A 20727-nucleotide genomic window follows, 5' to 3' on the forward strand; every position below is an offset into this window, starting at 1 on the left:
CTGCCTCACACGCGTCCTCGGCCGGCTCCGCCCGGCACGGCCGCACTCCAAACAAACGATATAAAATCCCTCTCCGCTCCGGTGCTGCCAAAACCCGGGTTAATTCGAATCCTGTCCCTCTTGTCCCCCTCACAGTGCGGAGCGCGGGAAGGGCGCGTTTGCAGCAGTGTGGCAGCGCGGCGGGGGGAGCTGCTTTACGGCGGCCGCTGCGCCCTCCCCGCCCGCGCTTGGCGGCTGCGTGGCGGGGCGGGGGGCGGGGAAGATGTCTGAGCGGGGAGAAACCCCGGCGGCGGCGGCGGCATCGGCGGGAGCTGGGGGTGAGATGCCGGCGAAGAAGCAGAAGCTGAGCAGCGATGAGAACAGTAACCCCGGGGACCTGTCCGGCGACGAGAACGTGAGGCCGGGTGGGGTTAGAGAAGAGGGGAGAGGGGAGGGGCGGTGAGGCGGCCGCGGGGCCTCTCGCCGGGGGCGGGCGGGGAGCGCTGAGGTGAGGGGGGAGGGAACCGCTTGTCGGGCCCCGCTGTAAGGGGAACTCCAGGGCCGGCAACCTCGGCCCGACCAGCCCGTCCGACTCCCCGGAGCATCCTGGGCGGGAGAGGGGATGGGGGTAAAGAGGGAAAGAAAGGAATCAGCTCCCCCACCTCGGCTCGGCTGGAGGGCCCTCAGGTTGGGGTGGGAAAGAGCAGCGTAGGTCTGGGGGAGACACACTCGGTATTCCTCCACGTGGGTGCGGGAGAATTTGAGGCCCGAACTCCTCTAAGCGGGCTCCGATTGAGAAGTGCGCTTTAAAATGTCAGATTTTATTTTTTTTTTCTCCCCATGGGCGCAACAGCAACATTTTCTATATTTTTCGCTGTTTTGCATGGTGTGTCTTCACTGTCACGTTGCAGAGTAACATGCAGCCTGAATTTACGTGTGCTACCCTTCGGCGAATGAAGAATAGGGAATAGTGCTCACAAGCTCCTGTCAGCAGCAGGAGGAGGCAGCCTCTAAAATAGGTGACAGTCTGGTGTCGAGAATAAAGATAATACGATCGGTATAGTTTACATCTCTTGATACTTGAAAAACTTAATCTGAGATTGAGATATGTAGCAATTATCTTTAGTAATTACTTCACAGCGGATGGTATTTGGGTGTTAGTTTTATGCAGAGTGTTTTCTGGTTAGAGCACTTGGCCATAAAGTGAGGGACCTGGATAGATTCCCTCTAAACCTCTGAAAGTGCTGCTGTGAGGCACCAGGCAGGTTCAAGGTGCTCCATACCACTGCTACTGCTGTTTTTTTTTTTTTATGGCTCAGCATCACCTGTAAATCCAGGTGTAATTTGGTGACAAGGTGTTCATGTTTGTTTTGGTGTGTTGTAGGTTGTCAGTGACCACAGCATGTGGGTTGTTGTCTGGTTATTGGAAATGTGATCTGGCTCAGTGATGAAAAGACTGCCTTTTCAAGAGTTTATTAATGGACTCCACTACTCCTGAAACACTGGGATTCTGCTTAAAAGTTGTCATAATAGTATTGATTTGGAAAAATGGGTGTATTTTATTCCATGAGTATCCTGGATGCAAGGTAGTTAGTTATGTTTTAGCTGTATCATACCTCGATGATGCCTGACCCGTTCATTTCTGTGCAGTATTATGACTGGCTAGCAAGTGTGCTTGGGAGATGAGGACTGGGCAAGCTCTGAAATTTTTTAGAGTGAAGGAGAAGCAACTGGAAAGCATAAGATTGCTAAGGTCAAATCATGCTTATCTGGGGAGAGTTGTGCTTTTAGAGTTGAAATGATTATTTTTCTTTATGATTTTCTGCGTTGTTAGGCAACCACCACCTCTACAGCTTCTGATGGTACAGATATGAAACTGGGACAAAGAATAAATGTTCAGTCAGAACTGGTGTAATAGTGTTTATAGTTGACATTATTCCATATACCCAGTGGAGTTGCTGATACAGCTTCATGTTACATTTAGTCTCTTCCATTGACAGATGGTTGTTTGCCTCTGTTTTCCCTGTTTCAGAACTAGAAAGCACTTGGCCTTGGGATAAATTGTTTTCCACCACTATTCTGATGGAAAGTGAACAGACTACCTTGACAAAAAAAAGTTACTTTTTAGTAAACTGAACTTACTCAAGTGGAAGCAGAGGGTTGGCAGTGCTGGGTGATGCAGGGAATAGAAACATCCTTTTCAGTAGTGTCCTGTAGTCAGAGTGCATGTAAAATTGCAGTTTCTGTTAATTGTCCAAAGCTGAGCTGAAACTTCTCAGCAACTGGGTGGGTTGTTTTGTGCATACATCCCCCCCTCCTTGTTTTTTCATCTGTCCACGTCTTCCTTAGCTCTGTCTGCTGACAGTTGGAGGGCCAGTTGGATTAGTTTGATCAGGCAGCAAGCTAGGGGTTTTTGGTTGGTTGGTTTGGTTTGTTTTTTTTTTTAATTAGCTTTCAGTTGAAGCAAGCATCTGTACAGAAGGAGGGAGAGGTTGGACTTGGTTTTCTAGTGGCAATGCTGACATTGCAGAAGTGTGCTGTGCCTGTTGTTGCTTAGGGTGTCCAAAAGTCTCTCATAACAGATTCTTGGTATGGCTAAGTGTAATGTTTTTACACAAACAACTTCTTCCTTCAGTACTTCAGAAGTACTCACTTCATCTAGGTCAAAGATGTTTTCTACAGAAAGAACCCACTTTAGATAATTTTTTTTAAGGGCAGCCTACCAGCATTCTGAAGAAACTTTACTAGATGATAGTTCATGTTTGTCCCTCTAGGATTAGTCCTCATGTGGCCCCTGTTCTTGTTTCTGAGGAGGAATGCTATCATTATGTTAGCAATGGATTTAAATAAATGAATCTAAATAACACCTAAGTCCTGGGAAATCTTCTGTTCTTATGGAGGAGAAGAAAAAAAAAACTAAAAAGGCCAAGTGCTGCAAGATTAGTTGACTTTACAAAACTGCTAATTATATTTTATTACACTGTATATAATTTGAATGTTTTCAGGATGATGCCGTCAGTATTGAAAGTGGTACCAACACTGAACGCCCTGACACACCAACAAACACTCCTAATGCACCAGGAAGGAAAAGCTGGGGGAAAGGAAAATGGAAGTCAAAAAAGTGCAAATATTCCTTCAAATGTGTAAATAGCCTGAAGGTAGGTGTGTGTGTGTAAGCTTTGGAGTGGGAATGCTGGGTGCTGATCACTGGCAGTAATGTTAAAGTTGAGTGCCAGACAGTGCCAGGATAGATATGTGTTTAAGAACCTGAATATAATTATGTTCCATGCTCATTTGAAGAAAGTACTTTCCCTATTTGCAGAAGGTGAAGCTTGGAAGGATACCGAGAAATGGGGAACAGATGGGAGTGCTGCAATTAACCCAATTTTAGTACAGGTTTGCAAAGTTATGAGTTGTATGTTACTATGTATTTCACTGAAGCTGTAGTTGCTTGACATAAAGATAAGAAACTGGATGAACAGATTAAAAAAAAACAACCCGTGACACCTTGATGCAAAGCACAGAAGCTATACATATTTTTTTAGCTGCTGAAATGTATTATTTAAAAAAAGAAATAAAAGACAGTCTAGCAATTTTGGAGTAGCTCTTTCCTTACATTAATCAGATTTTTATGCAATCTAAATTTTTATGCTTCAAAAACCACATCATCTCTGGTCTCTTCAGGGTGTAGTTGGAGGAAGGAAGGCTCTTTCATTTTCACCTAGGTAGGCAGCAGTTCTCTAAAATCACCACAGGTGGTGTATTTTTGTGCCTTCAACTTATGCTTCAAATGCAGGTGCAGGCCTTTCAACACCCAAACATTTAACAAGTTGGGGGTTTTGTTAGCATGTTTGTTTTCAATCTGAAGAACAAATATTCCAAAGTAGTGAGTACTTTTCTGAGAAAACAGAACGATCCCTCACCAGGACTCCAGCAGGACCCACTAGAGGCTGACCCTATGAAGTTAAGCAATCTCTGACTTCTGTGGGTTTGGATCAGGGCCTGGGGACAGATTCCAGTGCAAGTGGAATCAAGCTGTGAGGGAGTAAATGTAGTATGTCAGCTACCTGGAGGTGGTTTTAATTATTTTTTTTCTCTAATTTCTCTTTGAACTGAAATTAATTCTAATAATAATAAGTGTGCATGTTAATACAAAGACTAGATAGCAGCCAGATTTGGTAACTGTTTTACTTCATGTGAGAGGAACCTTCTCTTTTTCATATTCTTCCTTACTAATCTTGCAGATACTGTGGAGATAAACAATTGGATGTTGTATATGAGTTCAGAAAGACACTTGTGACTCTTTGTATATCACATCATATATCCCATAGTTTGTATGTCTTTGAACTGTGCAGTAAGGTGCTTACACTGAAATTAATGAAATTAACATTATTAAAAGACGTGAAAATAAAGTTGAATATTCTTTAATGATGTATAAATTATATTTTCCTACTTTGCTCTTTTTTGCTTTCCTTTACTTTTTTACTTGGGAAAACAAATAAATATGGCAGCTACTATCTGCTTTGAAAGTCAAATGGTTATGATTCAGCCTGAAAAACTCACGTGTTTGCTAAATGTGCTTTTTAAACACTACTGTGGAAGTTTTTTTGGGTGAAGCTTAGGCATCAAGAAAACAAAATATAACATCAAAAATTACAGGAAATAAAAAACTGGGTTTTTTTTCCCAGTGCTATTTTGCAGTTGCAGTAAGGTATGCTAAAAATGTAGTTTATGAGTGAACGTAGACAGCTAACATGCACATCTTCACATACATCCACATACATCCATACATCCATACATCCAAATGCTTACAGATCATTCGTCAAAGAACTGTGTGTATGCTTCTTTGATGTCCTCCCTTTAGAACAGTTATTTGTTCTACCCTTTGCTCTTGCTTAAGGTGTGACCCAGGGGTTGTTAGCAATTTGGTGGCTTCTACTCACTGTCCCCTTGCAAGATTCTACCTTATTGATGTGTAAAGTAGAGGTAACTAAAACTGCTGCCATTAATGGCTTGACTCCATTTCTGGGAACTGAGAGTGCACATGTGGTCAGCTGGTTCCCTGCTGGCAGTGTGGTGACAGCATACTGAATTTTTTCAGGTAGTTGCAGGTGATTATTTTTTATGTTGAGATAGCATTTACCTCACTACCTTTAGTCTAGCACCAGGTCTACTCATACTCTGAGTGATCTTGGCAAGTAAGGACAGAAGTAACTATTATTTATTTTCTTTTGTAGCAATTGTAGGTCTGTTTTCTTCTTTGCCTTCTTTTTCTGGTGCATGAAGATCCTGAGTATCTTGGGTTTTTTCCCCTTTTTTTCATAGCACATTCAAGATGGTATTTCACAATTTTACTTTTGGATCAGCCTCTGGGTCACTCTTCTGTCTGCACAGACCAGTGCTTAGATTTGGGTTACATACTAAGGATAACTACAATGTGCAGCACTTAAAAGTGTAATGTTTAAAAAAAACTGCTTCATTGTGTTGCACTTGGGACAAAAATAAGAGTGGACAAGTAAGTCTCATCAGAATAGCTGTGTTCTGTCTCTCACCAGTGAGGGTGATGGTAGTTTAAATGACATGAGTATAACTTATTCAGATACCCTAATGACATCCTGCCAGAGTCTCTGTATGACTTTTTCATCAATTAAACATGAGAAACTGTGATACGGATGATCAGGCTCTTGGAGGTTGTAGCACTCTGTGTGAGGCACATAGTACAAATGACACAAGTGGTCTAAAGATGTCTTGTGGAGTAATTTTTCCAGGGAAGGAGGTTGTCTTTGAAGAAGTTCACTAAATACTTTAGGTGTGTATGCAAACTCCAACCTTGAGGGGGGGAAAAAACCACCTCCCTCTTCACTTTTCTCACTTAACTGAATTTATCAGAAACAGTATGTGTGAGGGAACACAGTGTTACTCCAGAAAAACAGGTGCAGAACCTGCTAATGTATCTTTGTAAAAACAAGAGCCCATGCATTGTACCTGTGTTGCTGTCATGCAGTATGTCAAAAACACTCAGAATTCACCAGCATAAAATCTTCCATGCAGAAATTTGAAACCAACTAATTATTAGTGGAAATCTTTATGTATTCTCTACTTGGCCTTTCAGCCATTCTCCTCAAGGGAGGTTTAAATACACTCAAAAAAATATAACTAGAAAGTAAACTTCCTAACTTTATTGGGCACTAAAAGTCTTGGCCTTTTGTATGCAAATCTTATGACGTAAATCTTACAGATTTTCAGATTTACAAAAATCTTGGTTTTCTTCATTCTTCATCTCTAGTTAAACTAAAATGCTTTGCAGATGCTGAATACTTGCTTTTTCCTTCTGTCCTGTGTCCATTAATAACCTTGTTACTTTTCCCTTTGCTAATATCCCATATCCCTCATCACATAAAGCGACTAATCTGTTCTTTCATGTTACGGTGGATGAAACTTTGTGTTAAACTTTGAATAATTCTTTCCAGTCCGAATACAGCCTCAAAAGTTGTGTCTTATCTTTAAAAAGCACAAGAGGGCCTTCAGCTGAAAGGTTTTCTGCCTTCTCTTTCTAGCTGTTTCTCTTAATAACAGCCACTGCCTTTTTCTGTAAATAATATTTTTTTAACTTCTTCCAGGCTTCATTACTTATCAAAAGTGTTGGACTCCCCACCCACACCCCCTCCTCAGATTTATTCTCTGGTTCTTGGATAGGCCAGAGTTACCAGGGCTAATATTTCTCTTGTTGCCTCTAAAGCTCTGCCCTTTGAAGGCTGCTTAACAGCCATCATGAGACACTTCCTTCCTGCCTGCCCTGTCCCAGACAGTCCCCTGTGGGGAGGCACTTTAATGAACATTATTCTTGCTGAAAACATCCTGTCAGGACAGGCCAAAATACTGTTATCAATTAATAACAAGCACCACCATATTCATCACAATTCATAAACAGATCTGCTTCTTTTTTTTTTTTTTTTTTTTTTCCCCTCAAACCAATGCTAGCTGTATAAAAACAATACTTGGCTATTCTCTGGTAACTTTGTGATCTGAAAACAGTTTGTAGACATGAACTTTGTAGCAGCATTGTGACATGCTGGAGACACTTTGTGTTTGTGATAGAGTTGCAAGACCTAATAGTTAAATGTCACCTTCTCCACCCTTGTACCAGTATAGTTCTTCAATGTGAGTTTGTAAACCCTCGTGGGGAGGTAATGACGTCAGTATAAAATGCATATAGATGTGGGCTTAGATGCCCTCTTAAAATTGCAAAACAAAGTAGTAGAGCTGCAAGTAGAACTTGGGAGTTCTGCCAGCTTCTGGCCATAACTCTGAAACAAAGTTTTCTTCCCTTTCACTTTTTTAAAGCTTGGGGGAGGGGGAATATTTCTTTAACCTGCCTGAAGACAGCCAAGTTAAAAATGTTACAAAACTTATTTTTAACTGTTCACTCTCTGAAATTAAACTGGATGTGAACCTGGTAGTTTGAGGAGGAAAACATCAATGAAACTGTTTACCACCAGAGCTGAATTTCACAGAAATAACATGCCTGTAGATTTTGTCTTTTTTTTTTTTTTCTTTTTTTGTCTCTAATCTTACTTTACATCTGCAGGAGGACCATGGTCAGCCTTTATTTGGAGTCCAGTTTAACTGGCACAGTAAAGAAGGTGATCCTCTTGTTTTTGCCACTGTAGGCAGCAACAGAGTGAGTAATCTGTTTTTAACCATAAGCCCTTCCCTGTGGTTCTGCTTGCATTTTTTTTTTTTCAGCCATTCCCTTTACCTGTGTTTAGTGTGGACACAGGATACCTGAAATTGAAAGTACATAGCATTTGTTACCTAGGAGAGCTGCATCTTCTGGATTGCCTTATAAAGTCATGTGTTAGCTATTTAGGAATTAGACTATATAGTAAAGAAAAAAAAATCCTCCTAATATAAAAAAGGCATAAGGAAGAGAGGTACATAAATGTATCTTTGCACTGAAATTACCCTTCATAGATGTTGGTGTATAAAAAAAGTCATACTCTCTAAAATGGGATGAGAAGTGTCTGCAATGATGCCATAGTTCAGCAGCTAAATTAGTGACCTATGTGGGATGATTTATAGGCTTTTTCTGAACAATGATCTATCTGTGTCATTTCAGTCTAACTTCTGAAGTGCATTCTGTGGAAATGTGAATAAACAAGAAGCCTTTCATTTCCAGGTTTGTTCCACCTGGCAGGTACCAAAAGTGCTAAACTAAGATTAAACAAGGTGTCAATAGCTGATTAAAAGACTGAGTCATGTTAGAGATGGCTGCAGTAACTAATTCTAAATAGATTTAATCTTACTAAGACAAGGCAAATAACATATTTTAATGTGTGCAAAGGACTGCTGACAAGTCCTGCAGTGGTGCTTTGCTGAGACCGCTGTAAGCATTCTTCTATCAAACAATTTCCACCTTCTGGAAAAAACAGATGATGGATGGGATCTAAACCATAAAGGCACACTACCTCTCCCCATCAAGAAGTCAATTAAACAGGTTAATGTGATTTTCTTTTGAAAGATCATCAGCAAGAACCATTCTCTCTTCCTCAAACCCCCCGTTCCCCCCCCCCCTTTTTTTTTTCCCTCCAGGTTACTTTGTATGAATGTCATTCCCAAGGAGAAATCCGTTTATTGCAGTCCTATGTGGATGCTGATGTATCCTTTTATGCTAAAACCATTTGTTTGCTTTCTGAGCAAAAATAAAGAAGCTTTGGATGAAAAAGCATATGAAGGTCATTTTTGTGATTTAATACTTTGCTCCTGTGGCACATTCCTTACCTTGGGTCTAAACCTTTCCTCTTCCCCACATCCTAGAGTCCCTCCTATTGAAAAAATATTAAAAATGCAGACTCATGCAACATGCTTCATTAAAACATTTCAAAACTGATTCTCCATCAAGGTAAATTTCCCAACTGTAATATTTGTGTAAAGTTTTATATTCACTGCTCTACAGTGGTCTCAGCTTCTCTGTGAGTTGTAACTGGGTTTAATGACATGTCTTGCTCTGAACTGGTAGGAACTTGTGTTGATCCTTTGCAGTGTTCTAGTTCAGAACTTGTGAGCTCAGTCTTGATTCATCCTCATTCCCAGTCTTCTTTTTTTATTTTTTTTTCTTTTGGTAAAAGAGATTGAAAAATGATGCCAAGAGAGAAAAGGGGTTTCTGGTATGTTATGAAAGAGACGTGAGGAAACTGGCATCTGGCATCTCTAGAAAGGTGATGTTTTTTGTATATCCAGATGTATAGTCAAGTATGTTTTATATTGGGTCTAGCAGAGACTCCAGGGCACTTCCATAAAATAGCAGCAAGTTTACTTCAGAAAATCCACATTGATTTTTAAAAAAACAAAACACTACTGTTCTTCTGTGTTCCTTGACGTAATGTGTTGTAGGCAGATGAAAATTTCTATACGTGTGCATGGACATATGATAGCAATACAAGCCATCCACTGCTGGCTGTGGCAGGGTCCAGGGGTATTATTAGGATAATTAATCCCATTACAATGCAGTGCATAAAGGTGAGTGCTCAGAACTTTGAGATGCAGCTTGCATTTCAGTAAGACACAAAATTTTTGTCTTCTAAATACATGTAAACATGAGGGGAAATGATAACTTGGTCTTTGAATTCTGTCCCAGCACTACGTGGGCCATGGAAATGCAATCAATGAACTGAAATTCCATCCCAGAGATCCAAATCTCCTTTTATCTGTAAGCAAAGGTGAGGAAAAAAGCTCTTTTGTTTTTGTATAAATCAGGATACTTTGGATTGGATTTTGGTCTTGAAAATGGCCAAAACCTCCATGAAATTTTTATGAATGGCACTGAACAAATTTACCTTGAAAGTCTAGAGCAAATCTTGCTCTTTTATGGCTATATACCTTGTACATATTAAATCCATGGCCTACAATAAACATAACTCCACCTGTGGTGCAAGGGGATTGTCAGCAGCACTGCTGTTAGGAGAGAAGGAAAGAACATTGGGATTGCTCCCTGAACAGTCGAGTTAAATTTTTTGTCAGTTGTTGAATCATGTTGCCATCTAGTGGGAATGTCCTGGTGTCGCAGGCAACATTTACTGATGTTCATGGGGAAAACTTTTATTTTCCATTGCTCAGGAGCAGCTCCGACTTTAATTGGACTTTGTGTGAAGGGAGAAGCAGGTTTTTGGCATGATGTCTCCTGGGCTTGTCCAGAACATGTAAACAGCCACAACTTCCTAATCTTGATGGTTTTGTTAAGTAAAGGAAGAGCAAGCCTTCAGGAATGCTTGAGTTGGAAATGTTCACATAAGGGGACTTTTAATGTATTTGGTATTACTGATGAAGCTACATGAGAATAGCAGTTGGAAACTTCATTCTTCCCACTGCCAAGCTTGTGCTGTGGGTCTGTAACACTGAATTTCTTGAGTTCTGTGTATTTTTTAGGTTCACTTTTTAATAACATTTTGACATCTGCTGCAGTACCACAAGTTCTAATGTTCAATCTCTGAAAAGCCACGAGGTGGCAGGAGAATACTGGGGTCTCAGAGCTGCTTGCCTGAAAAATGAGTAGAAAAAAAGAGAACAAAAATATCTGGGACTCTGGTGGCCCTCCAGTTGGTGTTGCTGTAATTCAGTGCAGCACACTTATGGAGTCCAAAAGGGAAATACAGTAGTGCTTCTTCATTAAAAATTGTTAGAACTATCTTTCAAGAAGTGGATCAATCTGATTTACTCTGGAATACATATTATTTATTGAAATAGTTTCTCTCATCCCTACAGTCTGTGGTTCATAAAGAATAATATTTTAAAGGTTAAAAAAAAAAATGGAAAATCAGAATTTTTCTGAGAATGTCTGGAAGGAATTCTATCATTTTTTGGTACACAGAATTGTTTTTGAGATGAGACTGAATAAAAGCACACTTGCTTGATTCTCTGACTCTTCTTTCCCTTTTTGGTTGATCTGAAGATCCAAGTATATTTTTGGTAGAAGCTGTCCCAGGGGAAGGGGGTGGGTGGGTGGGCTGGCACATTTCTTCAATTACAAAATTAGCCTAGCAATAGTTTAGTTGTAATGGCAATTGCAGTAAGAATTCAGTGCCTTTTTGATGTTTACATGAACACCTGTTATTGAAAGTGGTTAAAGCTGAAATATATTACTCATAATGTACCTCTAAAAAGCAGCATGTAATTTTATTTGTTCTTTATAGATCATGCATTGAGACTGTGGAACATCCAGACAGACACGCTGGTTGCAATATTTGGAGGAGTAGAAGGGCACAGGGATGAGGTGTTAAGTGCAGTAAGTGGAAGACTGTGGGGGCAGTGATTTAGTTTTATGAAGGCTAGTAAGTCTGCAATGTGCAACTTGTTATTCTCTTGTGCACTGCTTTTGCTGTTTTTCCCAATAAAGAAGTGCATAGATACTGTTGTAAGGGGATAGACAAGTTTAAATATAGATGGTTTGATTATTTGGTCCTTTCAGTACACAGGACAGGTGTTCTTTTTCAACAGTGAGTTTTCACACAGTGCAGTCTACAAGTAAATGAAATAGAGATCATTAGGGATAAACCAGGTAAAATGCTTTCATGATGATCCCACTTCTGAAGTTCTTGAGGTCTTCTCAAGCCAAAGCAGCAAGAGCAAATAAACCTTGAGAGACATGGTAGGGAAGGAAAGAAGTTATTTCAGGTGAGTGATGCTGCTTTTTTGTGGCTGTGAAAACACATTGGTCCCCAGTAAATATCATCTTGAATATTTTAATACACTGTTTAAGAACTGTTTCCATTCCTGTTGTATGACCTGAAAGGTGAAGATTATGTCTACATGAAACAATGCTCTATTAAGTAGTTATAAAAAGTCATCACCCATCTCATAGCTCTTGAATTCTGCCCAAATTGCTCTCTAAAATGAAACCTAAGGAATTTACTGAAGGGGAAGAACTAGCTGTAGATTCATTGCCTGTCAGTGCTGTTGAATACCTCTCTTGCTTGCAAGAGAGTAAATATTAAGATACTCTGTTTCTTTGCAGTGAGCAGGATTACATTAGTATTTTTCTATTTGAAATATTTCTTGCATTCTTTACACAGAAAATGCAGTCTTGATGGAAATGGTGGAATAAAATCTGAGTTGATTTAATGCAGCTTATGCTGGGAGTGCTCAAAATTATTTTATATATGTAGGATTATGATCTTCTTGGTGAAAAAATCATGTCCTGTGGGATGGATCACTCTCTCAAACTCTGGAGAATTAATTCCAAGAGAATGATAAATGCCATCAAAGAGTCTTATGAATACAACCCAAATAAAACCAACAGGTATGTAGTCTTCATCTTCCTGACTATCTGTGCAAAACATGAATAATCTCCATGAGTGGCCCAGGTTGGTTTCTGTCTGGATTTGGGGATGGTGCAGGACCTGAGGATTGTGCTGGATACTGAATCTCTCTACAATTAGTGTCTTACTGAAGTTTGCTTCAGTAGGATTTATTGGAAGTTCTGAGAGTCACATTTTCAAATATCTTTATTATTTTGTATTTGTTTGACTAGAAAATGTCTGGAATCTTTGTCATTCTTAATTACAGCTTGTATTTGGTGGTGATTCAAGTTGTAAATGTGTTTTCTTCCTCTCACATCAAAATTTCTAGGAGGGAATCAAATCCATATAATTAAATGTTGCATAGTTTTATATTGAGTAATTACCACTATTTATTGTATTTTATCTGACTTTGGAGCAGGGACAAAACTGTTCAGGTAGAACTGATCTTAATTTTCATCATTCTCTGATTTGACCTCCTCAGATATGAGTAAATTGTCAAGTGTTCAACCGACAAGTGTTCACAGCACCTAGAGACATGATAGATAAATCCTTCATGAGGCTCCTCAACTTCTTAATCTTAACTTCCAGCTGAACCACTGGGAAAATTGAAGAGTCTAAAACACACACAACACATTCAGCAATGAGACTACAAAAAAAACCAAGAGTATTTTTCACAGCAAATGTTACCAAACGTTAAATGATGCATTTTACCACGTCTATGGGTTTTTTGTTTTGTTTTGGGTTTTTTAGTGTTCATTTCTTTTTTACATATTTAGATAGAAGCAGCATTTGGAAAATTGAACTCTAATTCGTTCTTGAATTATCTGGCAACAAGAGCTGTATTCAGTATCTGAAGAAGTGGTTTTCCTCAGCATTGTCTGTGCACAATCTTATACATGGGAAACTAAGAATGAGAATGAAAACAACGACTGCTTCCATTATTATTAAAAAAAACCAAAGTCAGTTTAATCAGTTTGTTATCAAACTGCTAAAAAAGACAGGCTTGTCCTTTTAAAATCAAGGTGTGATAAAACTGGCCATTGGAAATTGTGCTTCTGTGTTTTTCTGAACCTCACTTGGCAATTTTCTCTGTAGGCCTTTTATTTCCCAGAAAATTCACTTTCCTGACTTTTCTACAAGAGACATACATAGAAACTATGTTGACTGTGTACGATGGTTGGGAGATCTAATTCTTTCCAAGGTAATTCTGCAGCTTTCTCAACTCCATTATGCTTGCTTTCTTGTTTTGAGGATCTTAAACAATTGAAGTTTCACTAGCATTTGGGTCTCTAGTTTAAATTACTGTGCTGTGTCAAATGATTTTATGAAGTGCACTGTGAATTTTCGCCAACTGTTGGTGTGTGGATAAGCAGCTTGCACTGCCTATTACTGTATAATTTACTGCTTTAAATTATTACTACAGCTGTACCTCTGCTAAAAGCATAGGTATACCAGCTAACCAGAATGCTGTGATTCAGTGCAGTCTACTTCTGGAGTCCAAAAGGGAAATACAGTAGTGCTTCTTCATTAAAAATTGTTAGAACTATCTTTAAACAAGAATGTACAGAAAGAGAAAATACATATATATATATTTACATATATATCTTATATAGAAAAAATATATATAATATATATTTTTTTATATGTGTGTGTGTATATATATATATATACAATATATACATATATTCTTACGAGGGATCTTGCTGCAAGAGAAGGAAATGAGGGCTCCCAAAATGGAGTAACTTCTATTCATGTATTATGTCCACTAGTAACACTGGCTTGCAGATATTAAACTAAGTAGCCCAACTGCCTCCTTGCCAGAAGCTGGTACACTCATAGTCCTGTTGGTTCAAGGGGTTGGATAAATGATCTTCACATCAGGTTAATTTCAGCTTTGCATGAAAAGGTGTTTGAGCACATCTGGTTGACTTTCTCTGAAGTGGGTGAGAGAGGGCTCTTTGAATCATGTTACCTGGCCAAGCTTTGAAGGCAGCAGGGTCCCAGTGATGAAAGACTGGAGATGTGCCTGTGATCTAACAACAGAGATGAGATTTTTCACTTACACTTTTTTTTTATATCATCAGAGATTACATGTTTGGTTATAATTATAGATAGACTGAATGTGCAGTTTGAATTACAAATATAGATATTTTTTTTTCATTGTTTTACCCCAGTCTTGTGAAAATGCCATTGTGTGCTGGAAACCTGGCAAAATGGAAGATGATATAGATAAAATCAAGCCCAGTGAGTCAAATGTGACCATACTTGGGAGATTTGATTACAGCCAGTGTGATATATGGTACATGAGATTTTCAATGGATTTCTGGCAAAAGGTAAGTAATTTTCCTGAATTTGAAGGTAGATAGCTTTTCACTGATTCCATGCTTATGGGCATAGGAATATATTTTTTGTGATGTTAGAGAAAACAAAATAGTATTTTGCAAAGGGCTTTATAGGAAACTGGAGGAGCCCCAGAGTTTTGATTCTGCATTCTGCTTGGTGGAAAAAATTCCACCAAATAAATATTTAGTTTCTACCAAAGCTATGTTTACTGATGTTGTTCTCCCCCATCCACAGAGATGGATAATAAAGTGGGGGAAAGGAGACAAGTCTTACAGCATTTGTTAACCCCTCCAAAGAACTCATGAAGTCATTCATGTTCAAGCATTCACACACAATTTATCAGCTGTAGAGACTTTATAAAAATCTGACTTTATTCTTTGAGATACTATTTTAAAACTTCTGTATCTTCTGCTCTCTTTTAAAGATGCTTGCTCTGGGCAATCAGGTTGGCAAACTTTATGTTTGGGATTTAGAAATAGAGGATCCTCATAAAGCCAAGTGAGTAGTTGCTTTTATTCATTTATTTATTTATTGGTTTGATTTCTGTTAAGACAGGGAGTTAGGGTACTACTTCCTTTGCTTCTAACTACAGAGATGCTTCAACAGTAGTGGTCACATTCCATTTTAACTACTTGGGTAAGGAAGCATTCTGAGCTCCTGAAGGTTAACATTATTTTTTACTAGTTTATCATTTCTATTACAGTAGTGCCAAGAGCCTCTGCCAGATTGTGCTGTGTACCATATGTGGATACAGTAAAAGGCAGTTTGTTTCTCATGGAGCTTACAAACTAATTAGGTGGAAAAAAGCAATTAAGAGAGGATGTGCTAGGTGAGTGTAGCACTTGAAGAAGAAATAGGTGAAAGCAATAGTATAATGAGAGTCTAAGGTTAGTAATGAGCATATTGTGGAGAAAATATGGCTTTACAGTTACCTGTGTGGCCATAGGAGATATATACACACATCATGTCTTCTCTATAGAATCATAGAATGTACACATCTATATATTAAAACATACAGGTAAATGAATAAAAATGCTATATAAATAAAAATGCTATGGTTATAAAATGTACATTTTGTGGATAAATAATATGCATTACATTTGTCTACACACTATATAATCATAAATCTTTTGTATATAAATATATATATAAATATTTGTGTGTTTTTATGTATCTATATGAAGTTCCTGAAAATGCTTTAATCATACAATTACAATATTGTATTTCTAACCACTGAGAAAGAACATGGATTATGAAGTCCTAAATGCTGTGATTCAGTGCATTGAACTTTCAGTCCATTGAACTTTCAGTCACTGCTTTGATGGAGGAATGGCAGTGGGTGAAATCGCTGCTTTCCCAAGTTCACATTTGGAATGCAAAATACCCCTTGAAGGGCAAAATCCTGTTGCCCTTTAGTTCCTCTTGGGTCACATAAATAAGAAGTTGGTGCAACAGTGCTCTATAATGTGGTGTCAAGTGGAGATTTAACATTGCAGCTGAGTGGTTTTCCTTTCATTTGCAGGTGTACGACTCTTACTCATCCGAAATGTGTCGCTGCCATTCGACAAACCAGTTTTAGCAGGGACAGCAGTATCCTTATAGCTGTGTGTGATGATGCCAGTATCTGGCGCTGGGACAGACTAAGATAAATGACTTTTTTCTTATATGAAAGTAGAAAATATATTTTCAAATGATAATATAGTCTCTTAACTCGCTAGTACAGTAGATGCATTTAGTGTAGACTTTCTCAAAGGTTCAGCAGACAGGAGCTGAACTTAGTGATGTTTACATTTTGTGTATTGTTCTGCTTGAAATTGCTGCTTTTAATAAAAAGAAGTATTTTTGTAAAGTTTTCTGAATTGTCCATTTAAATTATTTCCCTAATTGGCTTCTCACAGCCTATGATGTTTTGCGTGCAGCTTGCACATGGTCGCTTGCTAGAAATTTGGTGTGGTTATGCTTGCAGTTGTATTTTTGACTTTTTGAGGGAAAAGCTTGTGAAGCTATGGATTATTCAGTGACCACACAAAGGAAATACTACAGTAGTATAGTACAATGAAATGTTAAACCACTGCTAAAAACATTTTGAACTCATTCTCTAAGTTAGTTGTACATTGTAATTGTTTTATTTTTAGGAATCTGAAATTGGAATGTGCTTTACCATTTCTGTTCCAGTTTGGGGGCAAAAACTACTAGATTCCTCCCTCTCCCCCCCCCCCCACACATTGCTCTAATGCTTGGGCTCTGGATGTTTAGTTACCACAGCTATTTTAAAGTTAGTTTTTGGAAATATGTTTTAATTGCCTTTATTGTCACGATCTCCTCAGAGCCTCATCAGTGCTTTACTTATCCCAGGAATAAGGACTTCTAAAGTCAGTTTCGTATAGGTTTAAAATCTGTACAATGAGTAAAAACGAAAGGGAGAAAGTGGGTAAGATGGCAGACAGCAGTAGCAGTGATAATCTGTGTATAATTTGTCATAGTTTGAATACCAGGAACTAAAGGAGGGCATTCAGACTCTGAGAGGGGCGGAACACAGAGCATCTGTTGCCTCCCATTTCCTGCCCATACTCTATCAAGGTCAGGCAGCCCCATCTCTTTTGCTTCCTCCTTGCTTCTCTGCTGTTCTCCTGTGCTCCTTTACCCCCAGCTCCCCCTGTGCTTTACAGAATTCACATCCATCGGGTGCTGGGAAGAGCCGTGGGGCCCTCTCCCGAGTCAGCCCTGCTCCAAGGGCCCTCGGGCACCTATCCCTGCCAGCATCAAGACTGGGTTGTGTTTATATTTGTTCTTTATCCCATGTGTTACTGCCTTTTCTCTGTTCTAGTAAACCTGTTTTGGTTTTAATTTCCAACATTAAGTTTCTCATCCTTATTCCCCTTTTTATCTTCCCTTGGGAGGGTGGAAGGGGGGGTGGTAGTAGAGGACAATTCTGTCTTCTGGTTTTTGGTCCACCCAAACTGCTAAGCCTTGACAAACTTGTCAGCACACAGCTGAAATCTCTGTGTTTGTATTCTGGAAGTGGTGCAAGGCCTTGTACTGTAATAATAGTGTGTACGTGAATGAGGAAGAAGTTTAGTAACATTTACTGGAACTGAACTATTTACCTACCTTTTTCCCACCCACTGTGCTCTTGTTACCCTTCCCCATATCACATTACTTGTAAAGAATGTATTAGAATACATATATAAACACACTATCCCAGGTAATCTAATAGTGCTGTTTCCATCAGTAGGTAAATAGTCCTGTCTGCTACTGACATCTTAAGTGCCAATCTGACCTTTTTTCCTGTTTGTTCCAGTTTGGGAAGCTTGTAAATGCTTTGTTTAGTAAACTACCTGTTCAGTCTCAAGTAATATGACTAAGCCCATTTCGATTTGAGATCTTGGGAGAGCCTGCAAAAAATGAAACTCGGAGCTGGCAAGTAGTTTACAAGCTATGATTCTGCAACCCTTCCATCCCTACCTCTCTCACCCCCCTCCCTCCACCCTGCCTTTTCTGTGTATTGTGTTTTTCATTTTTTTTTCTTAAATCCTGATCCTTACTACTGGGGAGGTGCAGTGAGTACTGTTGCAGCACATATCTGTGTAAACCCAGTGTTAAATTGAGCTGGATTCTGAACCTCTTTCTTGCACAAGCTGGGTGGCTGGTGTGCTCATTATCTGAAGGGTTGCCCTTGGCTGGCTGAGCAAGAGGACATGAGGAGAAAACCAAATGTAAAACCAGAGGGTTGGGCAGAACCTGAAAAGCCTGAATGTTGGAAGGAGGAGACTGAAATAGTTGGAGAGTTAAACAAAAATTAGCTGATGAGGGAGACAAGTGAGACTGGATCTGGGACACAGGTTTTTAACCTCTAATTCTACTGCATCTACAGAACTGCTGGTATGCCATGAACCAGCATTTATGCACCAGTGATGGCCTGAATGCCTCACAGTTCATTCTGTGGGTTTGCAGAGTTTGAAAAACAGTGGGAGTAGATGTGGGGAGAACACTACAGAAAGGCAGTGAAAGCTCTCAGGCTTCTACAGCCTCCAAGGTGACAGCTTGATAACTGAACTGAAGGATATTGAGAACACTTGGGTTGGAGGCTGGGACCATTTAGCCTTTGCAAAGGGGAGCATTCTATTAGACTGAGTCTTCTGTGTTCCCTGTTGTCCAGCATTGAGAGTGAAATGGGATACAAAAGCAGCAGGGATTTTTCAGCCTTTTTTTTATTATTATTATTTTTATTTTTTTATTTAATTGGTACAATCTGACAAATAAGCTGCTCTGTTTCTGAGAGGAAGGAAAAGGAAGGGTGGTACTTGGCAAGAGAAAGGCATAACAATGTCAGCTTTAAATTTTGTATTAACTTACTAATACACTGAAGGCAGACAAATGTTCCAGCAGGTTTGTTCTGAGAAACCTGGCTGAAGGTGAAATCAGATTGAAGTTGTTAATGAAGGGAAGAACTAGAGAATGTGAATTTGCAAAAGCAGACCATGAAGCCATGGAGAAGAAAAAAATTCTTTTACGTCAGCCCATCTGCTTTTCAGATTAATAGTACCTTGAGCATACATCAGAAGGGAAAATACTGATGGTCAACATTCAGATCCATAAAGCTCAAGTGACAATAGAAAGTTGTGCATTTATTTAATTGTAGTGTTTTCCAGGAGCTGCCTAGATCTACATTAAAAACAGTGACAAATTATTTTCATTGTGCATTTTCTGGAATATACAGAGCTAATAGAGTTATAATCATTGCAAAAGAACTTAAAGAAGAGTTTAGTATTTAACATACATTTCCATAAGCTGAAATCATGCTCACTCAAGTATCTTGAGAGCTCCAGTGCTTAAGTTTTTCAGCCAAAGTGTGGTTTGACCATATTATTAGAGAAACCTACAAAAAAATATCCTGAAAGGCATTGATCTGTTCTTTGCCATTCTCTGCCACCTGTAGCTGTGGTCTTTGAAATGTTCTGTAATCACTCCTGTTTCCCATCTCAGCAAAAGGCAGATAAAGGGAGAGAGAAGTCAGACTGTGGCTCCAATTCTCCTAATGGGATCGTTGCAGTGTAGCAAGAAAGCTGTTTAAAGGGGCTGCAGGTCATACAGATGTCTTCTGTATGAACTTTGTGTAAGGAGTACAATAAAGTTGGAACATTGCCATTTACTTCAACTATTGCATGCTGAGTATCTGTCTGAAACATATATCTCCATAAAATAAGCTGGAGAGCAGAGGTAGCTGGAAATTCTTGTCTTTCTCTACCAACTTTCAGAGATTTAGATAGGAGAGGAGGTTTGGGCATCCCATAAAAGACAGACCTTTGATTTGGAATCACCCAGAATCAGAATTGTTGTGTTCACCTGTCAACATTCCACCTCCCCAATAAAATATATATCAATATCTGTATCACCATGCCCACTGGACCATGTCCTGAAGTGCTTCACCTACATGGTTTTTAAATACCTCCAGGGATGGTGATCCTGCCACCTCCCTGGGCAGGCTGTTCCAGCATCTGACTATCCTCTCAGTAAAGAAATCCTTCCTAATATCTACTCTAAACCTCTCCTGGTACAACTTCAGGCCGTTTCCTCTTTTGTCATCATTTACTTCAAAGAGGCCAGCACCCACCTCCCTTCAAGGTCCTTTCAGGTAGTTGTAGAGAGTAATAAGGTGTCTCAGCCTCTTCTGCAAATGAAATATAACCAGTTCCCTTAGCCTTGCCTCACAGGACTTGTTCTCTAGACCCTTCACCAGCTTGGTTGCCCTTCTCTGAACTCATTTCAGCAGCTCAGTGTCTTGCAGTGAGAGGCCCAGAACTGAAAACAGTACTCAAGGTGCAGCCTCACCAATGCTGAGTGCAAGGGTGCAATCACTTCCCTTCTGCTAGCCACACTATTCCTGAGGGACTTAGGGATGGCTTCCTTATGTTTGTGGCTGTGAATAAGGGACTTCCACTGGATGAGGCAGCATCCAGAGTTCTGAGCCCTGTCCTCAGCTTTGTCCCCACCAGCAGTTTCAGTGGGGAGTCCATGGACTCCATGGAGGAGCTGATAGTTTGTAGGGGGTGCAGGGAGAGAAGGGAGTAAACAGAGCCCTTAAAGACCAGTGGGTCCTGTAATTCCC

At 39.5% G+C, this 20727-nt stretch overlaps 1 protein-coding gene across 1 annotated transcript; it reads left to right on the plus strand.

The window, feature by feature from the left end:
• The first annotated feature begins 244 nt into the window (after positions 1–244).
• EED (embryonic ectoderm development) lies at positions 245–16472 on the plus strand. The gene is made up of 12 exons (XM_030447574.1): positions 245–394; positions 2985–3137; positions 7568–7660; positions 8572–8637; positions 9373–9498; positions 9617–9698; positions 11169–11260; positions 12141–12274; positions 13371–13476; positions 14450–14608; positions 15043–15116; positions 16141–16472. Exons 1-12 carry the CDS (start codon positions 263–265, stop codon positions 16265–16267), a joined length of 1344 nt encoding a protein of 447 aa, XP_030303434.1. The 5' UTR covers positions 245–262; the 3' UTR covers positions 16268–16472.
• Positions 16473–20727: the final 4255 nt, after the last annotated feature.

Source organism: Calypte anna, chromosome 1, assembly GCF_003957555.1.
Source record: "Calypte anna isolate BGI_N300 chromosome 1, bCalAnn1_v1.p, whole genome shotgun sequence".
Lineage (NCBI taxonomy): Eukaryota > Metazoa > Chordata > Aves > Apodiformes > Trochilidae > Calypte > Calypte anna.

Excerpts from the sequence above, each read along its gene's own strand:
- EED (XM_030447574.1), top strand. The coding sequence starts at position 263 with ATGTCTGAGCGGGGAGAAACCCCGGCGGCGGCGGCGGCATCGGCGGGA. Across the intron at positions 395-2,984 it reads ACCTGTCCGGCGACGAGAAC|GATGATGCCGTCAGTATTGA; the intron begins GTGAGGCCGGGT and ends GAATGTTTTCAG. Across the intron at positions 8,638-9,372 it reads AGTCCTATGTGGATGCTGAT|GCAGATGAAAATTTCTATAC; the intron begins GTATCCTTTTAT and ends AATGTGTTGTAG.